This window comes from Xenia sp. Carnegie-2017, unplaced genomic scaffold (genome assembly GCF_021976095.1).
Source record: "Xenia sp. Carnegie-2017 unplaced genomic scaffold, XeniaSp_v1 HiC_scaffold_3, whole genome shotgun sequence".
In the NCBI taxonomy this organism is placed as follows: Eukaryota; Metazoa; Cnidaria; class Anthozoa; order Malacalcyonacea; family Xeniidae; genus Xenia; species Xenia sp. Carnegie-2017.
This window is the reverse complement of record NW_025813493.1, coordinates 3,489,769-3,508,342: the sequence shown is the minus strand read 5'-3', so window position 1 is coordinate 3,508,342 and position 18,574 is coordinate 3,489,769. Positions and strand designations below refer to the sequence as shown.

At 35.4% G+C, this 18,574-nt stretch overlaps 3 protein-coding genes across 6 annotated transcripts in view; 1 reads left to right on the top strand and 2 right to left on the bottom strand.

Moving 5' to 3' along the window:
- LOC124454052 overlaps positions 1-15,744 on the top strand; it is a 40,633-nt gene extending 24,889 nt beyond the window's left edge. The window contains exons 1-2 of one of the 2 annotated variants that reach the window (XR_006951323.1): positions 13,246-13,273; positions 15,330-15,409. Coding sequence is in view for 1 of the 2 variants with exons in the window: in XM_047004857.1 (XP_046860813.1) it covers positions 15,330-15,529 (200 nt within the window). In the remaining variant the exon portion in view is untranslated. Of the gene's footprint in view, positions 1-13,245; positions 13,274-15,329 lie in introns of those variants that run through there. The other variant, XM_047004857.1, reaches the window with a different exon arrangement.
- LOC124454055 lies at positions 64-3,517 on the bottom strand. Of its 3 annotated transcripts, none has more exons than XM_047004860.1 (4): positions 3,286-3,517; positions 2,393-2,504; positions 1,124-1,344; positions 64-953 (listed from the first exon to the last, which is right to left on the bottom strand). In XM_047004860.1, the coding sequence occupies exons 1-4, from the start codon at positions 3,375-3,377 to the stop codon at positions 626-628; spliced, it is 753 nt and encodes a 250-aa protein (XP_046860816.1). In that variant the 5' UTR covers positions 3,378-3,517; the 3' UTR covers positions 64-625. The 3 variants fall into 3 exon arrangements, with proteins under 3 accessions (XP_046860816.1, XP_046860818.1, XP_046860817.1); XM_047004862.1 differs by having other exon boundaries at positions 3,365-3,517; XM_047004861.1 differs by having other exon boundaries at positions 3,421-3,517.
- A 1,545-nt stretch (positions 15,745-17,289) lies between the features above and the next one.
- Positions 17,290-18,574, bottom strand: LOC124454056. Its single transcript, XM_047004863.1, has 3 exons — positions 18,437-18,574; positions 17,952-18,110; positions 17,290-17,696 (listed from the first exon to the last, which is right to left on the bottom strand). Exons 1-3 carry the CDS (start codon positions 18,486-18,488, stop codon positions 17,404-17,406), a joined length of 504 nt encoding a protein of 167 aa, XP_046860819.1. The 5' UTR covers positions 18,489-18,574; the 3' UTR covers positions 17,290-17,403.

The window sequence follows — 18,574 nt, the reverse complement described above, 5'->3', positions numbered from 1 at the left end:
ACCAATTTATAATAATCATGGAAAATGTGTTTGAAGTAGGATAATAAATTAGACTAATCAAAATAACTGAAAGTGAATCACAGTTTTTGATATATATAAAATGTTCCTCCAACTAACTGAAAGTGAATCACAGTTTTTGATATATATAAAATGCTCCTCCAACTAACTGAAAGTGAATCACAGTTTTTGATATATATACAATGTTCCTCCAACTAACTGAAAGTGAATCACAGTTTTTGATATATATAAAATGTTCCTCCAACTAACTGAAAGTGAATCACAGTTTTTGATATATATAAAATGTTCCTCCAACTAACTGAAAGTGAATCACAGTTTTGATATATATAAAATGTTCCTCCAACTAACTGAAAGTGAATCACAGTTTTGATATATATAAAATGTTCCTCCAACTAACTGAAAGTGAATCACAGTTTTTGATATATATAAAATGTTCCTCCAACTAACTGAAAGTGAATCACAGTTTTTGATATATATAAAATGCTCCTCCAACTAACTGAAAGTAAATCACAGTTTTTGATATATATAAAATGCTCCTCCAACTAACTGAAAGTGAATCACAGTTTTTGATATATATAAAATGCTCCTCCAACTAACTGAAAGTAAATCACAGTTTTTGATATATATAAAATGTTCCTCCAACTCTTTTGTCATATTTCGGTTCATGGCACTTGGACAAAAGTTTCCATTTTCCTTCTTGAGATAGTTCATCCATTTTTTTGTGATACCCATAATTAAGATCAAATTCCACAATATCGTTGATGTAGAATGCTATAAGACCTCCAGATTTGACGACGTAGACAAAATCATCCATTGCCTTGCCTTTGACATGACCCGGAGCAAACACGCCGATACCCATGACTGCATCGTACTGGTCAGCGGCAACTCCTAACTCACTACAAAATTCTGATCCCATAAGTCCCTTGTAAAGACACCTGTTGTAAAAGATTATAAATATTAAATTATTGCAGTAATATATAGGAGTTCCTTCCACCTGATGAATTGTTTTGAATGAAATTTGTTTCAAATGCGTGGAAAGAAATGATGTATCCTTAAGAACTTTGAAATTTCAACCTTAATTATTGTTCGTCTAGTTAGGTTTTACCTGTAAATGCCCTTCTCTTTGCAAATCTTTAACATATCGTCACTAAAATCCAGACCATCAACATTCTTGTATCCTAGTTTGAACAGAGTTTCGCCCGCCAATCCTGTACCACAACCCAAATCCATAATTTGGGCATCATTCTTGTACCCATACTCGCTCAGCTTCTCGTTAAGTTGTTTTGGTCCTTTTGATGGTCCGATGTATTCATCATCTAGCGCTCTCTGCAGATAAAAAAATAAAATTTAGAGCGTGATTTACGAGTCTAGAAAAGTTTTTTTCAAACATCATCCATGAATGAATGAGTTACTTCGCTACATGAGCGTATTTTGTTTTGGGGCAGGTTGCACGAAGCTCTTGATCGTGTTATCCATTGGATCGTAGAATTTTCAAACTTGTAAATAAGGTGTTTATATTTTTCCTTATAACAAAGAAATATTGTAATCCTAGAAGTAATACTTTATTTCAGTGATTGCTCAATTTAAATGGTATGTTTTTCCATTTTAAGGAATTTTGTAGGCGTTCAAAATAATATGCCATCCAGTGGACAGTACTATTCGGCCTTCGTGCACACCCCACCCCACCCCACCCCCCTGTTGTACAAATCGAAACAAAAGAAATAACTTCATAAATGAGTGGCGTTGAAATAAAAACGTATTGTAAAAATCATCTGCAATACATTTATAAAGCTGGGGAAACATAATGACTGGATTTGTTATTTTAATGTTAGATACAAAAATTATTCAAGCTATGTCAAAGCAGTTTCAATAATTTCTTAGCGGCGAAATAGCTTTCAAACAAGCCATCTATTATGGTGTAGTCAAAAAAATAGTGAAGATGCCCTTCTTCGTGTTAGAATACTATAGTAGCACTCTACATCAATGGTCATTTTTTGTCGTTTGTCAAAAGTAGATAGAGAATAAGGGTCGGGTATTTTTCTCGAGACTTCCAGAGAGGTTTTCATAAATCGTGCGATCATTAGATTACATTCCTTTTTTTAAAATTTCCGCAGCGTTAGCATGTGATTAACATAATAAAAACCAAACTGCATTTTCTGACGAAAACAGTGAAAAGTTTAACCTCAGCCAGTAATATAATAAATATGACCATGTCGCACAGAAATGCGAGAGCATTTTAGTTATCAGTAAATGCGATGAATGTAAAAAAAATAAATCTGCTTCGGGATAATAGACGGGCATACTGTTCTTCTACAAAATAGGTTTATTGTGTTTGTCATATGAGAATCTGATCTGAACAAGTATTCAATTTTACCTGTTCAAATGTTGCCGCCAATTGTGTGTAATGTTTTAGTAAATCTTCGACAGTGGTGTTTTCGTTTAGTGACCATTTCTTGTATTTCTCTTTCGCATCCATCATGAAATACCTAGAGTAAAATAGATATAACTACATACCCCAGCGCGTTTATGCTATGAGGTGTATAATCCGCCAATATTAATTTATTCACATTTGAAGTTAAAAGTTTTCGTTATTAAGTAATGTCATTTCACTATACTCTTTTAACTACAATTTTGCAATGAAAACTCTCTTTTGTTGAGCATTTCATTCGGAATGGCATTCAGAAACCAATTTTATTTGTGAACGGTAATGGAACACGGACACGCGCATTCCACCACCAAATATGGCAATATCATGGCCGCATCACCTGCATGGCTATACAGAAGGGTCACTCAGGTGTACAACATGTCCTCATGTCGGCCATTATTCCAGCCAGATGATTAGGATTTCTCACTTGCTTCCAAATATTAAAATTACATGACGTCAAGACTTAACAATGAATTCAAGTATATTTTGACTCAAGAAATGACTTCGGATCATTTTAAAGGTTGGGAAAAGCTCAAAAACCCTCATCATCTGGCTAGAATAATGGCGGCCACCATGCGCGGCACGACATGCGCGAGGACAAAAACATCAAATTTTCCGACACGAGTGACTTTTCTGTATAATCTTATTCTGTGGCATGGATGTAAGTAATTAATGGCGGCAGAAGACAGCAAAATCGATCGGCATCGCGCTGTTTCTCTTTTGAAAGAGGTAACGAAATTGATTGCTGCATCTAAAGATTTTGATGCTAGAGAAAATGCCAGCCTTTATAGTAGAACACAAGTTGTTTCTTCGTCATCACATGTAACACATTCACATCATACACAATCGTATTCGTCTCCATTGATAATGCAATCGTCGATAGTAAACAGCTCACAACGCAATTTGTGCAATTCCCCAAATCTTTTTTCTCCATACCGAGACAGAAGAAGAAGTGTAAGCTAGGCTAGCCAATCTACCTTTTCCCAGACCAAGCGTAGAAAACAAACTCAAAAGGCTACACCATACAACAAACGGGAAACAGTGGCATGTGGTTTGACCCACATACGACGCGGAACAGCATCGACACGTGTATAAATACACGATGCGGAACTGCGTCGACACGTGTTTCGCGTCGTATGCGGGTCAAACCACACACATATACACACCAGAATCTCGGAACACTTGAGGATTTCTCCTTTGACTGGAAAACGCTATACTAACCCATTAATGTCAAGTATTCTTTCTCATGGTAACTCCTCCAACCACCCTGCTTCGCCAGACGATTTTAAAATCATCTCATCCTGCTCCGACACATTCGACCACATGATCCACAAAAGCCTCCTCATCTCCAAACTAAAACCTTCACTTAACACCCAAGGCAGCTCCATCCCTCTTTCAGTTGTGGTGTGTTCCTGATTCTGGTGGATAAGTGACAAAACTCATATCTTTCGACACCTTTTAAAATCACCTTCATGCAAAACTAACTATTCACCCGCTTGCTTTAAAATCATCGACACTGCAGATACTACATTCGCACTCAAAATCAAAGAAGCACTTCACATTAACAAAAATAACCCTAATCTCAACGTTCAAGTTTTTCGTTTTAACACTATATTCAGCCTGTAAATACTTTCATCATTAATTCTAACCACTATTTCATTGTAATATAATCCATTCATAAGTGTATAAATTGTATCACAGTATCATATTACTCATATATATATTCATCACATACATAATATTCCTTATAATACTGAAGATGGCATCGCGAGATGTTGAAACATGTTTATTTAAAAAAACTTGTCGTTTTTATTAAATGCGCATTATCAATAGTGCTTTTACGCAGTTGAGCTTATAGAATTATAATTCGCATTTAATATACACGACGACTTTTTAGAATAGACATGTTTCGACATATCTAGTTCAGCAGCATTGCGGAAGTTTGAAAAGCTTCAAACCAAACAACGGAAAGCAGAACTAGATATAAACCTTGTATCATTTCCTATTATCTCACTCATACTGAAGATGGCATCATGAGATGTCGAAACATGTCTATTCTAAAAAAGTCGTGTATATTAAATACGCATTTGCAACAGTGCTTTTACGAAAGAATTATAATTCATAAATGCCTCATGAAATTGAGTTGGGTGTATGAAAGGGCGGAAGTTGACATTGAGTTTTGTTCAGTCGTAAATGAAACTGCCAAATTGGATGGTTAATTGAAGTAAGGAAAAAGAAAATTGTTATACTTAAAAAATTGATTCAGTGGTGGAGAAGTGTTCGACATCAACATTATCGCCATGTTAAGTAAAATTTGTTGCTGTTCAGTTCAAAATGACGATAACAACACAGTAGTTGTCTCACATTACGAAGGTGAAAGGAATTGTTTTGGACAACGACATGGCTACGGTACATATATGTTTCCTAATGGTGACATATATCGTGGATGCTGGAAATTTGACGAGATGCATGGCTATGGTGTTCTTGAAAAGGTCACTGGAGACAAGTGAGTTAAAATGGTTGTGTTATTATAATCAGTTTATATGATTCTCGTTATACGGGAGACAATTACTGGACTTACAATTGTCTCATTCGATTCACGAGGCATTTTGTCCATCTGCAAGAATGTTATATGCAGTGAGGTGTTTGAAATTAAATGTAGATATGATCTTCGCACTTTGCTGGACAATTTAAGCAAATGTCTCAAGAACCTTCTTATCCCGTTGAGTCACCTGAATTTTTCAGGTTCTTGAGACAATTGCTTAAATTGTCCAGCAAAGTGCGAAGATCATATCTACATTTAAGTAAATTGTCTATCTCGTGTTACATGCGCAGCGTATTATAAAAAAGGTAACACAAACGGGATAAACTGTAATCTTAACAATTACAAGAAATGGCTGCTACATTTTATCTATAGTTTATATAAAACAATCAGTACCTTAATTTACTTTTAAATGTTATGGGATAAATTCTTCGAAAAATTCTTAGGGAAAATTGCACAGTTTTCCTGTAATTTTGAGTCAAGAGGATTGAGCGTATTATTTAGTAACTTGTTGATTTTTGGATTCTTCTTGTCCGCCATTTGAGAAGCAAGGCTTATGGAAACTATGATATATTAATCCTAATTTTAATATGCGAGAGATTGCACGGTTTTAATATGCACATGAAAACATGTGAAAACCGTGTTAAGATAAATATATTATATATATTCTGATGATGGCTTTGGATAAAGTCAAAACACGGTGTGCCATCCAGTAAACTGCTATAGTGGCGAGAACTTCTCGTCCATATGCAGTTTAGAAGAGATTTGACTCGTCTCCAATCCCTGTGGGCTTGGTAGCTCAACAGGAAGAGCGGCGGACTAGTATCCCGAAGGTGCGTGTTCAAATCTCGTCCAAGTCACATGTTTTTCATGTGCATATTAAAACTGTGTTAGGATTAATATATTATACATTCTCTGATGATGGCTTTGGAATAAAGTGGAAACTATGATAAGAGCACATATTTTGAAACTGATGCAAATTGGCGGTAAATTGGTTAGCAATTTTGAATTAGGTTGGTGTGTGCAAACGTTGTCCGGCTTTGTTTGAATAAATATGTCATAATTGTGACAGAAATCGAGACAAAATTTAGAAAAGCCAGACGGACTCCTTCATTTGGACTGATGTTGAGGTTGAACTCTTACTGAAAGTCACGCTAGAATTCAAAACATCCAACGCTATGTAGAAAGTCGATTGGAATGGATCTGAAGCAAATATGACGACATTTTAAACGCGCCCTATAATACTTGCTACGCTATAGTGGTTCAAAATATCCGAATTTACCGTCCACACGCATCCAAATTGTTTGCGGATAGGAAAATTTTCACTCTAGGAAGCGGATTTAAAAGTTTCCGGATTACCCGCTCGAATATTCGGATGCGTGTGTACGAAAAGCTTATCCGCAACTTTTTTGTAGCGGATACGAAAATATCCGTATACATGTGCTCCGGAGTAGACGAGACCTTATTTGATAGTGGATATATTTACATGTTTGTAAATGTAGATCGTCCAGGTTGGTATAGTCCTGAGAAGGACTGTTTTTGTTGTTGTTGACTGACGTTTCGACTGACGTTTCAAACCATTTACTTGTCAAAATTAAAACATGTCTGAAGAAAGTGCAGAGTATCTACGTGTTTACTCAGGAACTGCCAATAAGAAAAGCGAGGGACTCGTGATAGGCTTTGATCTGAAACACTGACATATCGCGAATCTAGCTCTTGTAAAAATTGAATTAAAAACACTAAAAAAATTCATACCTCGCTAAATTCTTTCGGTGGAAATATCAAATATTTGCGTTTTTTGAAGCACTGCTTGATGGTTTTTACACAAACTATAAAAACAACGCGTCCTTTAAAAACCAATCACCGAATTTTGCTAGTGATGTAGAAATGACTTGTATGAAAGGTCTTTCGAGGTACAGTATGTCATATTCATGTTAATATTTTTTATACCTCTTGTAAAAAAGAAGTCTTTGAATGCCTATAAAAAATAGCGTTAAACAGTAATATCATTCGTTGACACTGGGGCTGGTATATTTGAGGGAGAGAGAGCTGAAATCTAATACCAACCGACTGTTTTATAAAGTAAAAAAATAACAAACATACTCCGAAAGGTCCATGTTCAACTCAATATTTGCGACAACAAACAAGGTAGCATTTTAATACCTTGACATTTTTGGATTAGTATGATAAAACAGAGACTTTATTGTGTTGAATAATATAAAAATTGTTTTAAAGATATAGCATTGCCATGTGGAATGGCAAAAAAAACCAATAGTTCTAAAAAATAGAATTGTTTTTGAAACTAATAGACCCGATGATGTTTTGAGTGTAAAATAGTTTTTTTGGACTTTTAGTGTTTTTTGGTCATCCACCAAGGTAATTGCTATATTTAAAACAATTCCCGTATTTGGTATATTTGAATTTGCAATAATTTGCTCACCACTGTAGATATTTGCGACTATATGGCACTGTGTTGACATCATAGCATGAATACTTTGAACGTGCAAAATAATACACATTAAGCATGAATTATGAAGGCATGTAGCAGATAGTATGAGACTGTGTATTGCATGTGATGGTAATGAATAACTGTATAAAATAATATAAACTCTTCACTTTAGAGTTGAAGGATTCTTCAAAATGGTGAATACTGCAAAGAAGCAACAATTAAAATAATCAAGACTTGGTAAGTATGCAAGAATTGAAACTCTTAAAGAAAGTTTTAGTTTAATACGATTTTACTACATTTGACTAACCGAAGGCACCCTACCCCTTCCTATCCTATTCTAATCTCACCCTATCCTTTCCTGCTCCATCCCACCTCACTCTATCTTTAGAACGTATATTCTAAAACGCTTATGCAGAATTTTGTTTACAGTGGAAATGCGAAAACAACGGCTGAGAATCAGTTGAAACCTACTTTGGCGCGACGTGAAATGGACAGAAGGCATGAAGAAGGACGTAAAAGTCGTGAATATTTTTACAAAAAATATGGTATTGAACGATATGGGGCTACAGCAGAAAGCTCAAAGAAAACTAAATATTAACCAAAGACGTTTCAACATTTTGATTGAATAAATTAATTATCGTCGATTTGCCCAGTTTACGTTTTGCTGACACGCATATTTGGTCGTAATGTATTTAGAAAACACTAGCAACAATGCTTAACATCCATTGCGATGTTTCTGCCTGCCAGCAAAAAGACATTTATACGTAGTACTATATTTCATCCATTCTCCACTAATAAGGAAATTACAAATATTTTTGAGCTCATTTCGAGCTGTGCGACCGGACACAATTCATAAGGTACTTTTAACGTCGAAACGTCACACAATACACTTATTGCTTTAATTTAATTTACATGTTTTTCCCGCCAAGGAATTTTCATTGAAAATTTTGTTTATCTAAAGCCGGTTTTCCACTTGCGAATTTTTTCGCGCGAAGCGATAAATTTCGAATCTAGGCATGCGCTTTTAAAAGAATTACACAGTGTTTATTCGAACAGCTGCGGAACCATTCATTTTATTCGAACAGCTGCGGAACCATTCATTTTCTTCGTCGTTTTGTGGTGCAGAAACGTATAGTGCTACCCGTTACGTACTGAATGCTTCTTTAGTTTCTTTGTTATTTTTCTTATGCTTGACACAAGTATACACAACACTAAGCAAAATATGATCATGTTAGTTTACATTCACTGGTACACTACACCAATACACTGCACTCACTAACGTTGGGGGGGGGGAGGGCTGTATTCATATATTCAGCTCTGCCCTGCTGATTTCTTTTAAAATTATAATCTCCAACAAACCACATCATTCAAGCAGAGCTGCGTATACGAATATTCCCCCCCCCCCACCCTCCTACTAAACTACTAAACGTTCTGGTTTCGCTCGATAAGGCGAACGTAAATTCATAGACGAAACTAACTAATTATATAATATATATAATATATATATATACATAAAAGATAAAGCCCGATTTATCCTACCAAAACGTTCTGGTTTCTGCCCATGCAGGCGATAAGGCGAACGTAAATTCATAGACGAAACTAATTATACTATATATATATATATTTGAAAATTGGTAACCCAGGCATATTATGATATGAAGGATCTCTGGATTTTTATTTTGAATCTCTTGATTTCAAAATAAAAACCAGAGAATCCTTATCATCATTCATATATATATATACATAAAACAATAGTTTCTCCGATTTTATATATATATATATATATATATATATATACAAAGTGTATATACAATGTGCCCTCCCGGCTATCACCATATTAAAATGGTGACTCCTGCACTTGGGACACAGGACGTATGGATTGTCTTGTAGAGTCACCACAGTGCTCAAACCTATAAAGGTGAGCTTTGCATAACGCGAACACGGTGAACGTCTCCATATGAGACTCTCTACACAATCCGACAGTGCTCAAACTACGCACGCGTAGTGAGCGTAATATACAAAGTGTATATACAATGTGCCCTCCCGGCTATCACCATATTAAAATGGTGACTCCTGCACTTGGGACACAGGACGTACGGTTATATTCTATAGTGCCTCCACCTTCCTCGCCAATATTGAAAACATTAAACTACGACCAGACGAAATCATGATATCCAATGACGTGACATCACTCTTCACATCCATACCACTAGACATAGCCAAACAAATTACAAACGAACTACTAACAAACGACAAAACTTGGCAAAATACAACACAACTAGACGAAAATGGCATCCTAGACTTACTCAACCTTTGCCTCTCCACTGAATTCTCCTTCCAAAACTCATACTACAGACAAATTTCAGGCACATCAATGAGGTCAACACTATCCACCTTCCTCGCAGAAGCCGTCATGCAACACCTCGAAACAAAAACAACACAAACATCGGACTATGGAAAAGACATGTTGACGACATCTTTGCCATAGTCAAGAAAGACAAAACTGAACAAATCCTACACACCATAAACAATACCACAAAGAACATAACCTTCACTAAAGACGAAGAGCACGACAAACAACTTACTTTCCTCGACATACTACTTACCAGAACAGATGACGGTACACTAAACACTGACCAAATACTTGATTTCAACAGCAATCACCCAACACAACACAAAATAAGCTGCATTCGAACACTTTTTAACAGGATAAACACTTTCGTAACACTGATAAAGCCAAGAAAACGGAACGCAATTACTTATACTTCACATTTATTAAAAACAATTACCCTAGAAACTTCATAAATAAAACTATAAACAAAATACAAAACAAAACACAAACCGACAAAAGCAACAAGAAACCGGACGAAGCAGTAAAAATCGTCACATTACCATACATCAGGGGTCTCCAAACTACGGCCCGTTGGGCCTCTCAATCCGGCCCGCAGAGACACTTAAGAAAAAATAATAATATCATTAGACAAAACAAACTTTGTGCAGAAAGTTCACGTTATGACGCAAGCCAACTAGCAAGAGTGGCTTACGTCAATTTTTGTCCCAACTTCCTACTGAGACAGAATCTGTTGACATGCCATATTACACTGCAGTAAGATGGCTAAGTTGTGGAAAAGTGCTTTCAAGGGTTTTTGAGCTAAGGAAGGAGCTATTTTCTTAACTAATGAAGCTTGTGTTATGTACTTCGTTTTATTAAAATATTCGCTCTTTGACCAGCGGTATACGGTTCGTCGGCCCTCAACATGCTGGATGAAAGTTCGTGTGGCCCTATGGCTGTAAAGTTTGGAGACCCCTGCCATACATAAACGGAACATCAGAAATGACTGCCAGACTTCTTCGACCATTTAATATTAACGTCGCTCACAAACCTACACAAAAACTCAAATCATGTTTCACCAAACATAAGGACAAAACAACAATTCATGATACAACTGACGGGATCTACATGAAGATCGTTTGACTCTGATGATGACTACCGCTTAGGTTGTCGAAACGTCAGTCAACAACAACAAAAACAGTCCTTCTCAGGACTTTACCAACCTGGACGATCTACATTTACAAACATGTTACGATACTCCCGGGTTCAAACCATTTACTGTATATAACTTCTTATATCTTTCTGATGAAGGCTCGCAGCACCGAGATGAAAGCTCAATAAAATCATTTTATACAATCCAGAGAAACTTTTTTTTATACATTAAATATGTTAAGATATGCTCTCATATTCTTCCCGTGATTAGTAAACATTAATTCAAGTGTAAGTAATTAGATGACTAATGTTAAGAGATACTTATAATGTTATCAAGACAATATTTTTTATAGTTCCTAGTAGTTTTCCGTTGACGTCAATAAACCTTATTTGCTATCAGAGCCCAAAATAATCTTACGTAAATTTTGTATAAATAGAAGTAGTTAAATCATTGTAAAATAGAACACGTTGAACTTTAGATGTGATCGTATAGTTATCTGTAACATTTGTTGGTGTAAGTCAAATTATAATAAAGAAGAACATGGCTACATCACAAAACCTAACAAAATATGGATTATCAAACTTTAAACTTATTCGATATATTATATAAATTCATAAAAGACGAAACCAGAACGTTGATTGAACGTGTATATTCATATATTCAGTTATGCCCTACTGATTTCTTTCAAACAAATCAGCAGGGCATGATTGAATACATTCTAGCTTTGCCTTTGATTTGTACATAGCGGTGATAACACTTTTATTTGTTATTCAAGAAACCGAAAAAAAATCGGCAATACTTACTAGAAAAAAATAAAATTTTTGAACTCCAGTACGTATAACAAATAATTATAGTAGTACTGGTCCACTGCGCACTTAGCCACTGAGAGGAAATTAACACTTTCCTATCATTAGCCAATGATAAAATTTGATTAATCATCCAACACATGTTTCGACCAATTAAATTGCATATTTTATAATTACCTATACGTATGTATAAGTCACCTTCTGGTGTACACAGTCATAGTATTGTCTAGGGAACTCTATGACCTATATAACGGTATCCTGCGTGAGTGAAACGATGTTTACTTTAAAAAAAAGATCAATTATGTTGGCATGGTTTTGTTTTACAAGTTGCGGCTTTCAAGCAGTTTACAGCGAGTATTTCAATTTATTTTTGAAACAACTTGGTTTCAATCCGGGGCAGATTGGATTGAACACATTGTTCGGACTTGTTTATCTTTTTATTCCGTTTTATCTTTACTTTGGTGAGAAATATCGAGCAAGGAAAAAATTGGTCGTGATAAACAATTTCATCGCATTTTTTATGACACTCTTACCACTCCTGTCATTGGTTGTACCTTCACTGAAAACAAAATGTGTGGATGTATCGTCAATTGAATTGAGTCACTTTGCTCAGAATTCTTCAAGGTTTGATGCACAAACCACCACCGTGAATGTGACATTGAGGGAGACATCCGACAACGTATTCACTGCCAGCACTGACAAAGATGGATCACACATGAAATATGGAAAAACACTTAGCTTGCCCCCGAATACAAATGGATCGTCACAAAAAAAATCGCAATACTCTTCAAAATCGAACAAAACCATTCAAATGAAACAATCTCATACACAAGTACGCAAGCAACCAAGAATATTGACTATTTTGTTTCTCATGCTTACCATTTCAAGGACAGTAACGTCACTTGCAGTTATCGTTAATTTGAGTTCAATGAACTTAGCGTTAATTACTCATCTTAAGGAAAATCGAGCAAAGATAGGTTTTTATTTGATGTGGGCTCATTTTGGTGCCGCCTTCTTTATCTTCTCCACATCATTTCTGGCCAAGGAAATACAAATACGCTTCTGCGCTACTGAAGAAAATGGATATTTTGTATCGTTTGTAACAGGTGGAATAATTCTTCTATTATCGATGTTTTCGCTACCTTGGTTTGAATATGAATACAGCGAAACAAGATCGTTCAAATGGTCAGAGTTCGAAAAGATATTCTCAGCGTACATTATGTTTTCATGTTTGCTTTGTTGCTTTTACGGGCATGTGCGTCTCATTCCTGTTGTTCTGGGAATTTTGGTACTTGGATAAGCTGTCTGCGACTCCATTGCTACTGGGAACTGCAGCAATAGTTCGAAGGCCTATTCTTGCTTTATCAGTATATTCTTCGACTTATTTGATCACAACCATTGGTGAATTGAAAACATTATGTATTTCGCTATTATTCTATGCGTGTTCCTATCTAGCCCTTGCATTTGTTCGAACGATGACCGATACGATATGATGGATTTATGGTTACATTTTTCAAAGCATCAAAGAAAACTCCAATATGATTTTGGGTAAGTAGATTACATTTCTGCGCTTCAACCCGTATTTTAAATTTAATTTCATTGGTTGTTTTGATCAACCACGTAAGATTTATCTAAAAAACAAAGGTTACATGTTGGTATAGATCGTCCAGGTTAGTGAAGTCCTGAGAAGGACTGTTGATGTTGATGTTGACTGACGTTTCGACAACCTCAGCTTCAGTCATCTTCAGAGTGCAGAGAGGAGTAAAAGACCGGTTCGCCGATTTTGATTTCTGGTTCATAAGTTATCGTATTGTGTTTGCAGGAAATGTGGGTGCAATTATCTTTGTGAAATAATCTAAAGAAGTGTGCTTAATTGTTTGTTGTGCTTAATTGCTTCTAATATAGTAAATGGTTTAAAACAAAGTATATTGTTACATGTTGGTAGATATAGATCGTCCAGGTTAGTGAAGTCCTGAGAAGGACTGTTGATGTTGATGTTGACTGACGTTTCGACAACCTCAGCTTCAGTCATCTTCAGAGTGCAGAGAGGAGTAAAAGACCGGTTCGCCGATTTTGATTTCTGGTTCATAAGTTATCGTATTGTGTTTGCAGGAAATGTGTGGGTGCAATTATCTTTTGTGAAATAATCTAAAGAAGTGTGCTTAATTGTTTGTTGTGCTTAATTGCTTCTTAATATAGTAAATGGTTTAAAACAAAGTATATTGTTACATGTTGGTAGATATAGATCGTCCAGGTTAGTGAAGTCCTGAGAAGGACTGTTGATGTTGATGTTGACTGACGTTTCGACAACCTCAGCTTTAGTCATCTTCAGAGTGCAGAGAGGAGTAAAAGACCGGTTCGCCGATTTTGATTTCTGGTTCATAAGTTATCGTATTGTGTTTGCAGGAAATGTGTGGGTGCAATTATCTTTTGTGAAATAATCTAAAGAAGTGTGCTTAATTGTTCTAAGTTGGTATAGCGTTTGATTAAGTCGGAGTAATAGTTATTTTTGTCAAAAGTAAATTGTTTTTAGTAGTTGGTCGTTGTGTGCCATGGGATTCGATTAACTGTGGTTTGTAGTTTTTGATTGCCATTTTTTATTAAACAGCCAGGAATTTTCTTCAGGAACGTTATGTGGCAGTTTTGTTTGTTGATGTTAGTATGAATATCATGAAATTTGTCTATGTATAGTGCTGTTATTGCACTACTTAGCGGAACCAAAAATTAGTTCGTGAAGGTACGTCGCGAGCGCCCGTTGCTTGACAATTTCAGCACCTAAAACAGAAACAGACGAGCCCATTGCTTTTCTGTATAATTGCTTCATGCGTTAACTATTGTACTGGAAGTAAGTCGAGGTAAGGCATAGCTCCGGTAACTCCATAATATCCTATGTTGGTAGTGAGAGTACGTCAGTGGTGTTTGTAATAAGAGTTTATGTAGAAGTCAGTGCCAGATCAAGTGAAATGTTGGCGAACAGTGATTTCACATCAAGCAATTATACAGAAAAGCAATGAGCTCGTCTGATGAACACCTAAGTCGATAGTAAGTACGTTCACATATAATGTTATATTTTATCTGACTACCGCTAAGGTTATCGAGACGTCAGTCAACATCAACACCAACTGTCCTTCTCTAGACTTTGCTAACCAGAACGATCTACATCTTGAATTATGTTAGAATATGTTTACCTGAACGTAAACATTGCGTTCAGATAAATCTCTGAAATGGTCAAATGCAGGCTATGAAAAAGTAAAAGCAGTTGACGTATTCAAAAAGAAATGAAAAAAGGTTTTCTCATGACGATTTGATTGTCTTCGATTACAAATTTTAAGCAAATCAATCAGTCTTCGCTTATTTGCTCTATCATCCAATCAAATTGTAGCACGTGACTTAAACGAGTCAATTGCATTTCTTCAATCCTACAGATCATGTACGCATGATATTTGCAAAATCTTGACTTTTCAATCTTTCGAGATTTAGTTATTTCTTCTTTTGTATTTTAGGCAATCCTCTCACATTTTTTAATGACCTCTTACACTTATTTTCCTTGCGAGGTATTTATAAGGAATTTTATATAACATACGATGTACACTTTTTTTTTAAGGTCTACAAGAAACTATCTTTGCAATTGGATATGACGGTGGAGCTACTTTAATGGGAATATTGTTTCATCTCTTTGGAACTCAGATGACATTTGTGGCATATTCCTGTTCATCTGGCATTCTGGTTGTTATTCTACTGTTTTACATTTTCAATTTAAAATCTGATTATGAGAAGTTGGACCAAAATAGCGTCAATAAATGAAACAGAAATCAATTATTACGTTCAGGACGGGATTAAGTGGTGAGAAGGCTTTCTACAACATAAACTAAGTAGCCTTGCTACCATGGTGTTACTTAAAGGGACTCCTTACGTTTTTTACGTCCCTATTCATCCATTCTTTCCATTTTAAGCCGCCTCAAAACATGTTTTAACTAATTCTGAGCCGTTCTTTTGCAATAAATCTACAGTAAACAATATTCTGCACGAGTTCTATTTTATGAGCTTTTTAAAGGTGGGATGAGGCGAGGTTAAGGAATTGTAAGGTGTGGTAGGTGTTAAGAAGGTAGGATGGAGTGAGGAGGGGCTTAAAAATAGTAAGGTGTGGTAGGTAGTTAGGGGGGAGGATGGAGTGAAGAGGGGTTTAGAATTAGTAAGGAGGAAGGATGGAGGAGGTGAAGGGTACGATGGAAATGGGTCAAATGCAGAAAAATCATGTCGTACATTAAGAGTTGTCTTTAAGAGTTTTGTTAATTCTTCGGCACATCAATTTTAATTGTTGCTTTGTCATGTTTTTCCTAGTATTCATCCTTTTTCGAAGAATCCTTCAACTCTAAAATTGTGGATTTACTTTATTTTATTTATTTATAATTATACAACAAATCTTGGAATTAGAATGGAACTTTTCATTTTTTTCAACCATGTCGGTGTTCCTTTATTTGCAATTAGTGTCAGTAATGTTCCAAAATTCCGTTTTATATTTTCATTTCGTTCAACTGAACTCATTTGCTGCCTGTATTAGCCAAAGTTTATCTGTTCTGTGTTTGTGGAAATGGAGGAGAGCGACGCTATTAAATCGCTATTGAGTCATTGTTGACCTTAACGAAGTCTTAACTCTTCTGGCCATGGAAAATGTTTACTCTCCGGTGGCACTTGTTTGTACTTGATAACTATTTACGATAACGAGGAAGATAGTTTGTTTTGGATCAGTAGCGGATCTAGGGGTACTGGGGTTGTCACAGCGAGCAGCAGCGAGCAAAATAAATTAAAGTTGCTTAATTTTAAATTCAAAGTGCTTTTAAAATAGCACTATTGGTTTTGAATTTCTAAAGAATATAATTTCACCAATGGACTTGTCTCTGAGTGACTTAGAAATGTAAATGTATTTCAAAATGTGATGCAGTAATCTGACATTCACAATCTGACATTGGGGGCTATGCTGATGATCAGACAACTGAATTCAGAAACATTTAATTTAAGAACATGCATATCTACTAGTATCTGTGTAGTTATGCATGTTGTCATAGTTATGCCAATTCTACCAGTGTAGTTTTATTGAAGAAAAGAAAAAGAGCAATAAAAATTAATGCTAAAATTTATCAGGAGATATGTGCATTGATTAAATGTGGTGTTTACACATTATGTCAACTCAACAACACCGTATATAATTACCACTTGCATGTGCATTTTCTTTAGTTTTACCGCTTTAGCTCGAGTATTTTAGGATAAAAAATAGTAAGAAGATATAATAGCATTTCATATTTTACGCCAAACCAAGTAGACAATGCATATGCTGCTATGGAAAAGAGCATTTGAATTCCTGAAGTAATATGATCTAACATTTGACATATTGATCTGTCATTTGTCAAAAGGCTGCTCTTGTAATTGCTCCAATAACGGTAATAATTAAATGAAAAAATGTGTGCACATAAAATTATGAAATTTGAACTAAGATTGTCTAAGACGTAAATAATTACTAAATGTCGAACTCCAGGAATTTAAAATCAAAACCATTTTGATATGAATTGCAATGCTGTTCCAAAATCATTTATTTCAAATCATACTAGTTTGCTATCGTGATTTCATTAATTATAAATTTATGCCAATATCAAAAGCCTTAAAAATACGAATCGAAGTCATTACTGTTCGATTTCATCAATCATTAAACATCTTCTTCTACAGCAATGGTGTCTTCTAGCTGCACGTTTTGATCTTCCTTGTTCACATACACTGAAATGAAACTCAATGCCAGAGATACACATAGCATGCTTGTTTTTCAGATGTAATTCTTTCATTTTCAATTTCGTTCGTCGTGCGACATCCTCATTCAGAGATCCAGGAAAGAGCTCATTCAGCAGTTTTTCAGCCTCCACAAACTCACTACAGCGCATTTTCTTTAAAAACCTTAACGCCTCTTTCCTTACTGGTAATCCTAAACGCAAAAAAGTTTCAGTAAGCCCCTCCTATGAAAGCAGCAGGAAGACATAATTAAATACAATGGGTTCTTCTGTCCACTTATCTAAAAATGTTTGCTAAGTAGATTTTTCAGGCTGTAAAGCTATATTAGCTCGATGAGTTGCACTTTGACTTGACATAATTGATCTATTTATTTCATGAAATACTTTCACCAGGAGTTATACGGAAAAAACCCTAGAAAAACATCCTGAATCTTCTACTCGTAGCTTACCTGACTGAAAGTCCGTTACGGTCTTAATTTCTGTGATTTTTTTGTATCCTAGACTTAACAAATTTGCTTGCTGAACAAGTTTCTCAACTTCTTCCCTTGAAATGGTTTCAACATCCGGGTCAAAAATCCTGATTGTCATCGATTCATTTACGTTGGCAACTGTAAAATATACAATACAGTTGGATTATGGATACTTTATTAAATTTAATGGCATAAGATTATTCTTTATACACCTGCATCGATGAGCCCACAGCTCATTATACATTTGAAAATTATATGATACAAGCTTAGTTCTGCCCATTCTAGGGTTAGAAAAGAAAGATCATCGAAAACATCGAGAGTTCTATCTTCACAATAAAATGAAATTCGATGAAGCTATAGAGCAGTTATAAGTTTGTTTGTACATAAACTAAAAAATTAAATAATAAAAAAGGCAAAAGGTATTTTTTAGAAATTTTCATGAAATTATGGAGTAAAAAACTTACCAGCGCCATGAATAAAGAGTATGCAAGCTATAGTAATGAAAGCTTTGAACATTTTTTTCTTGTCTACAAAACGAAACGTTTGCACCTTTATTATTTATTGTTTCAGAAGAGTTGCTGTGTGCAATGTAGAATGAAACT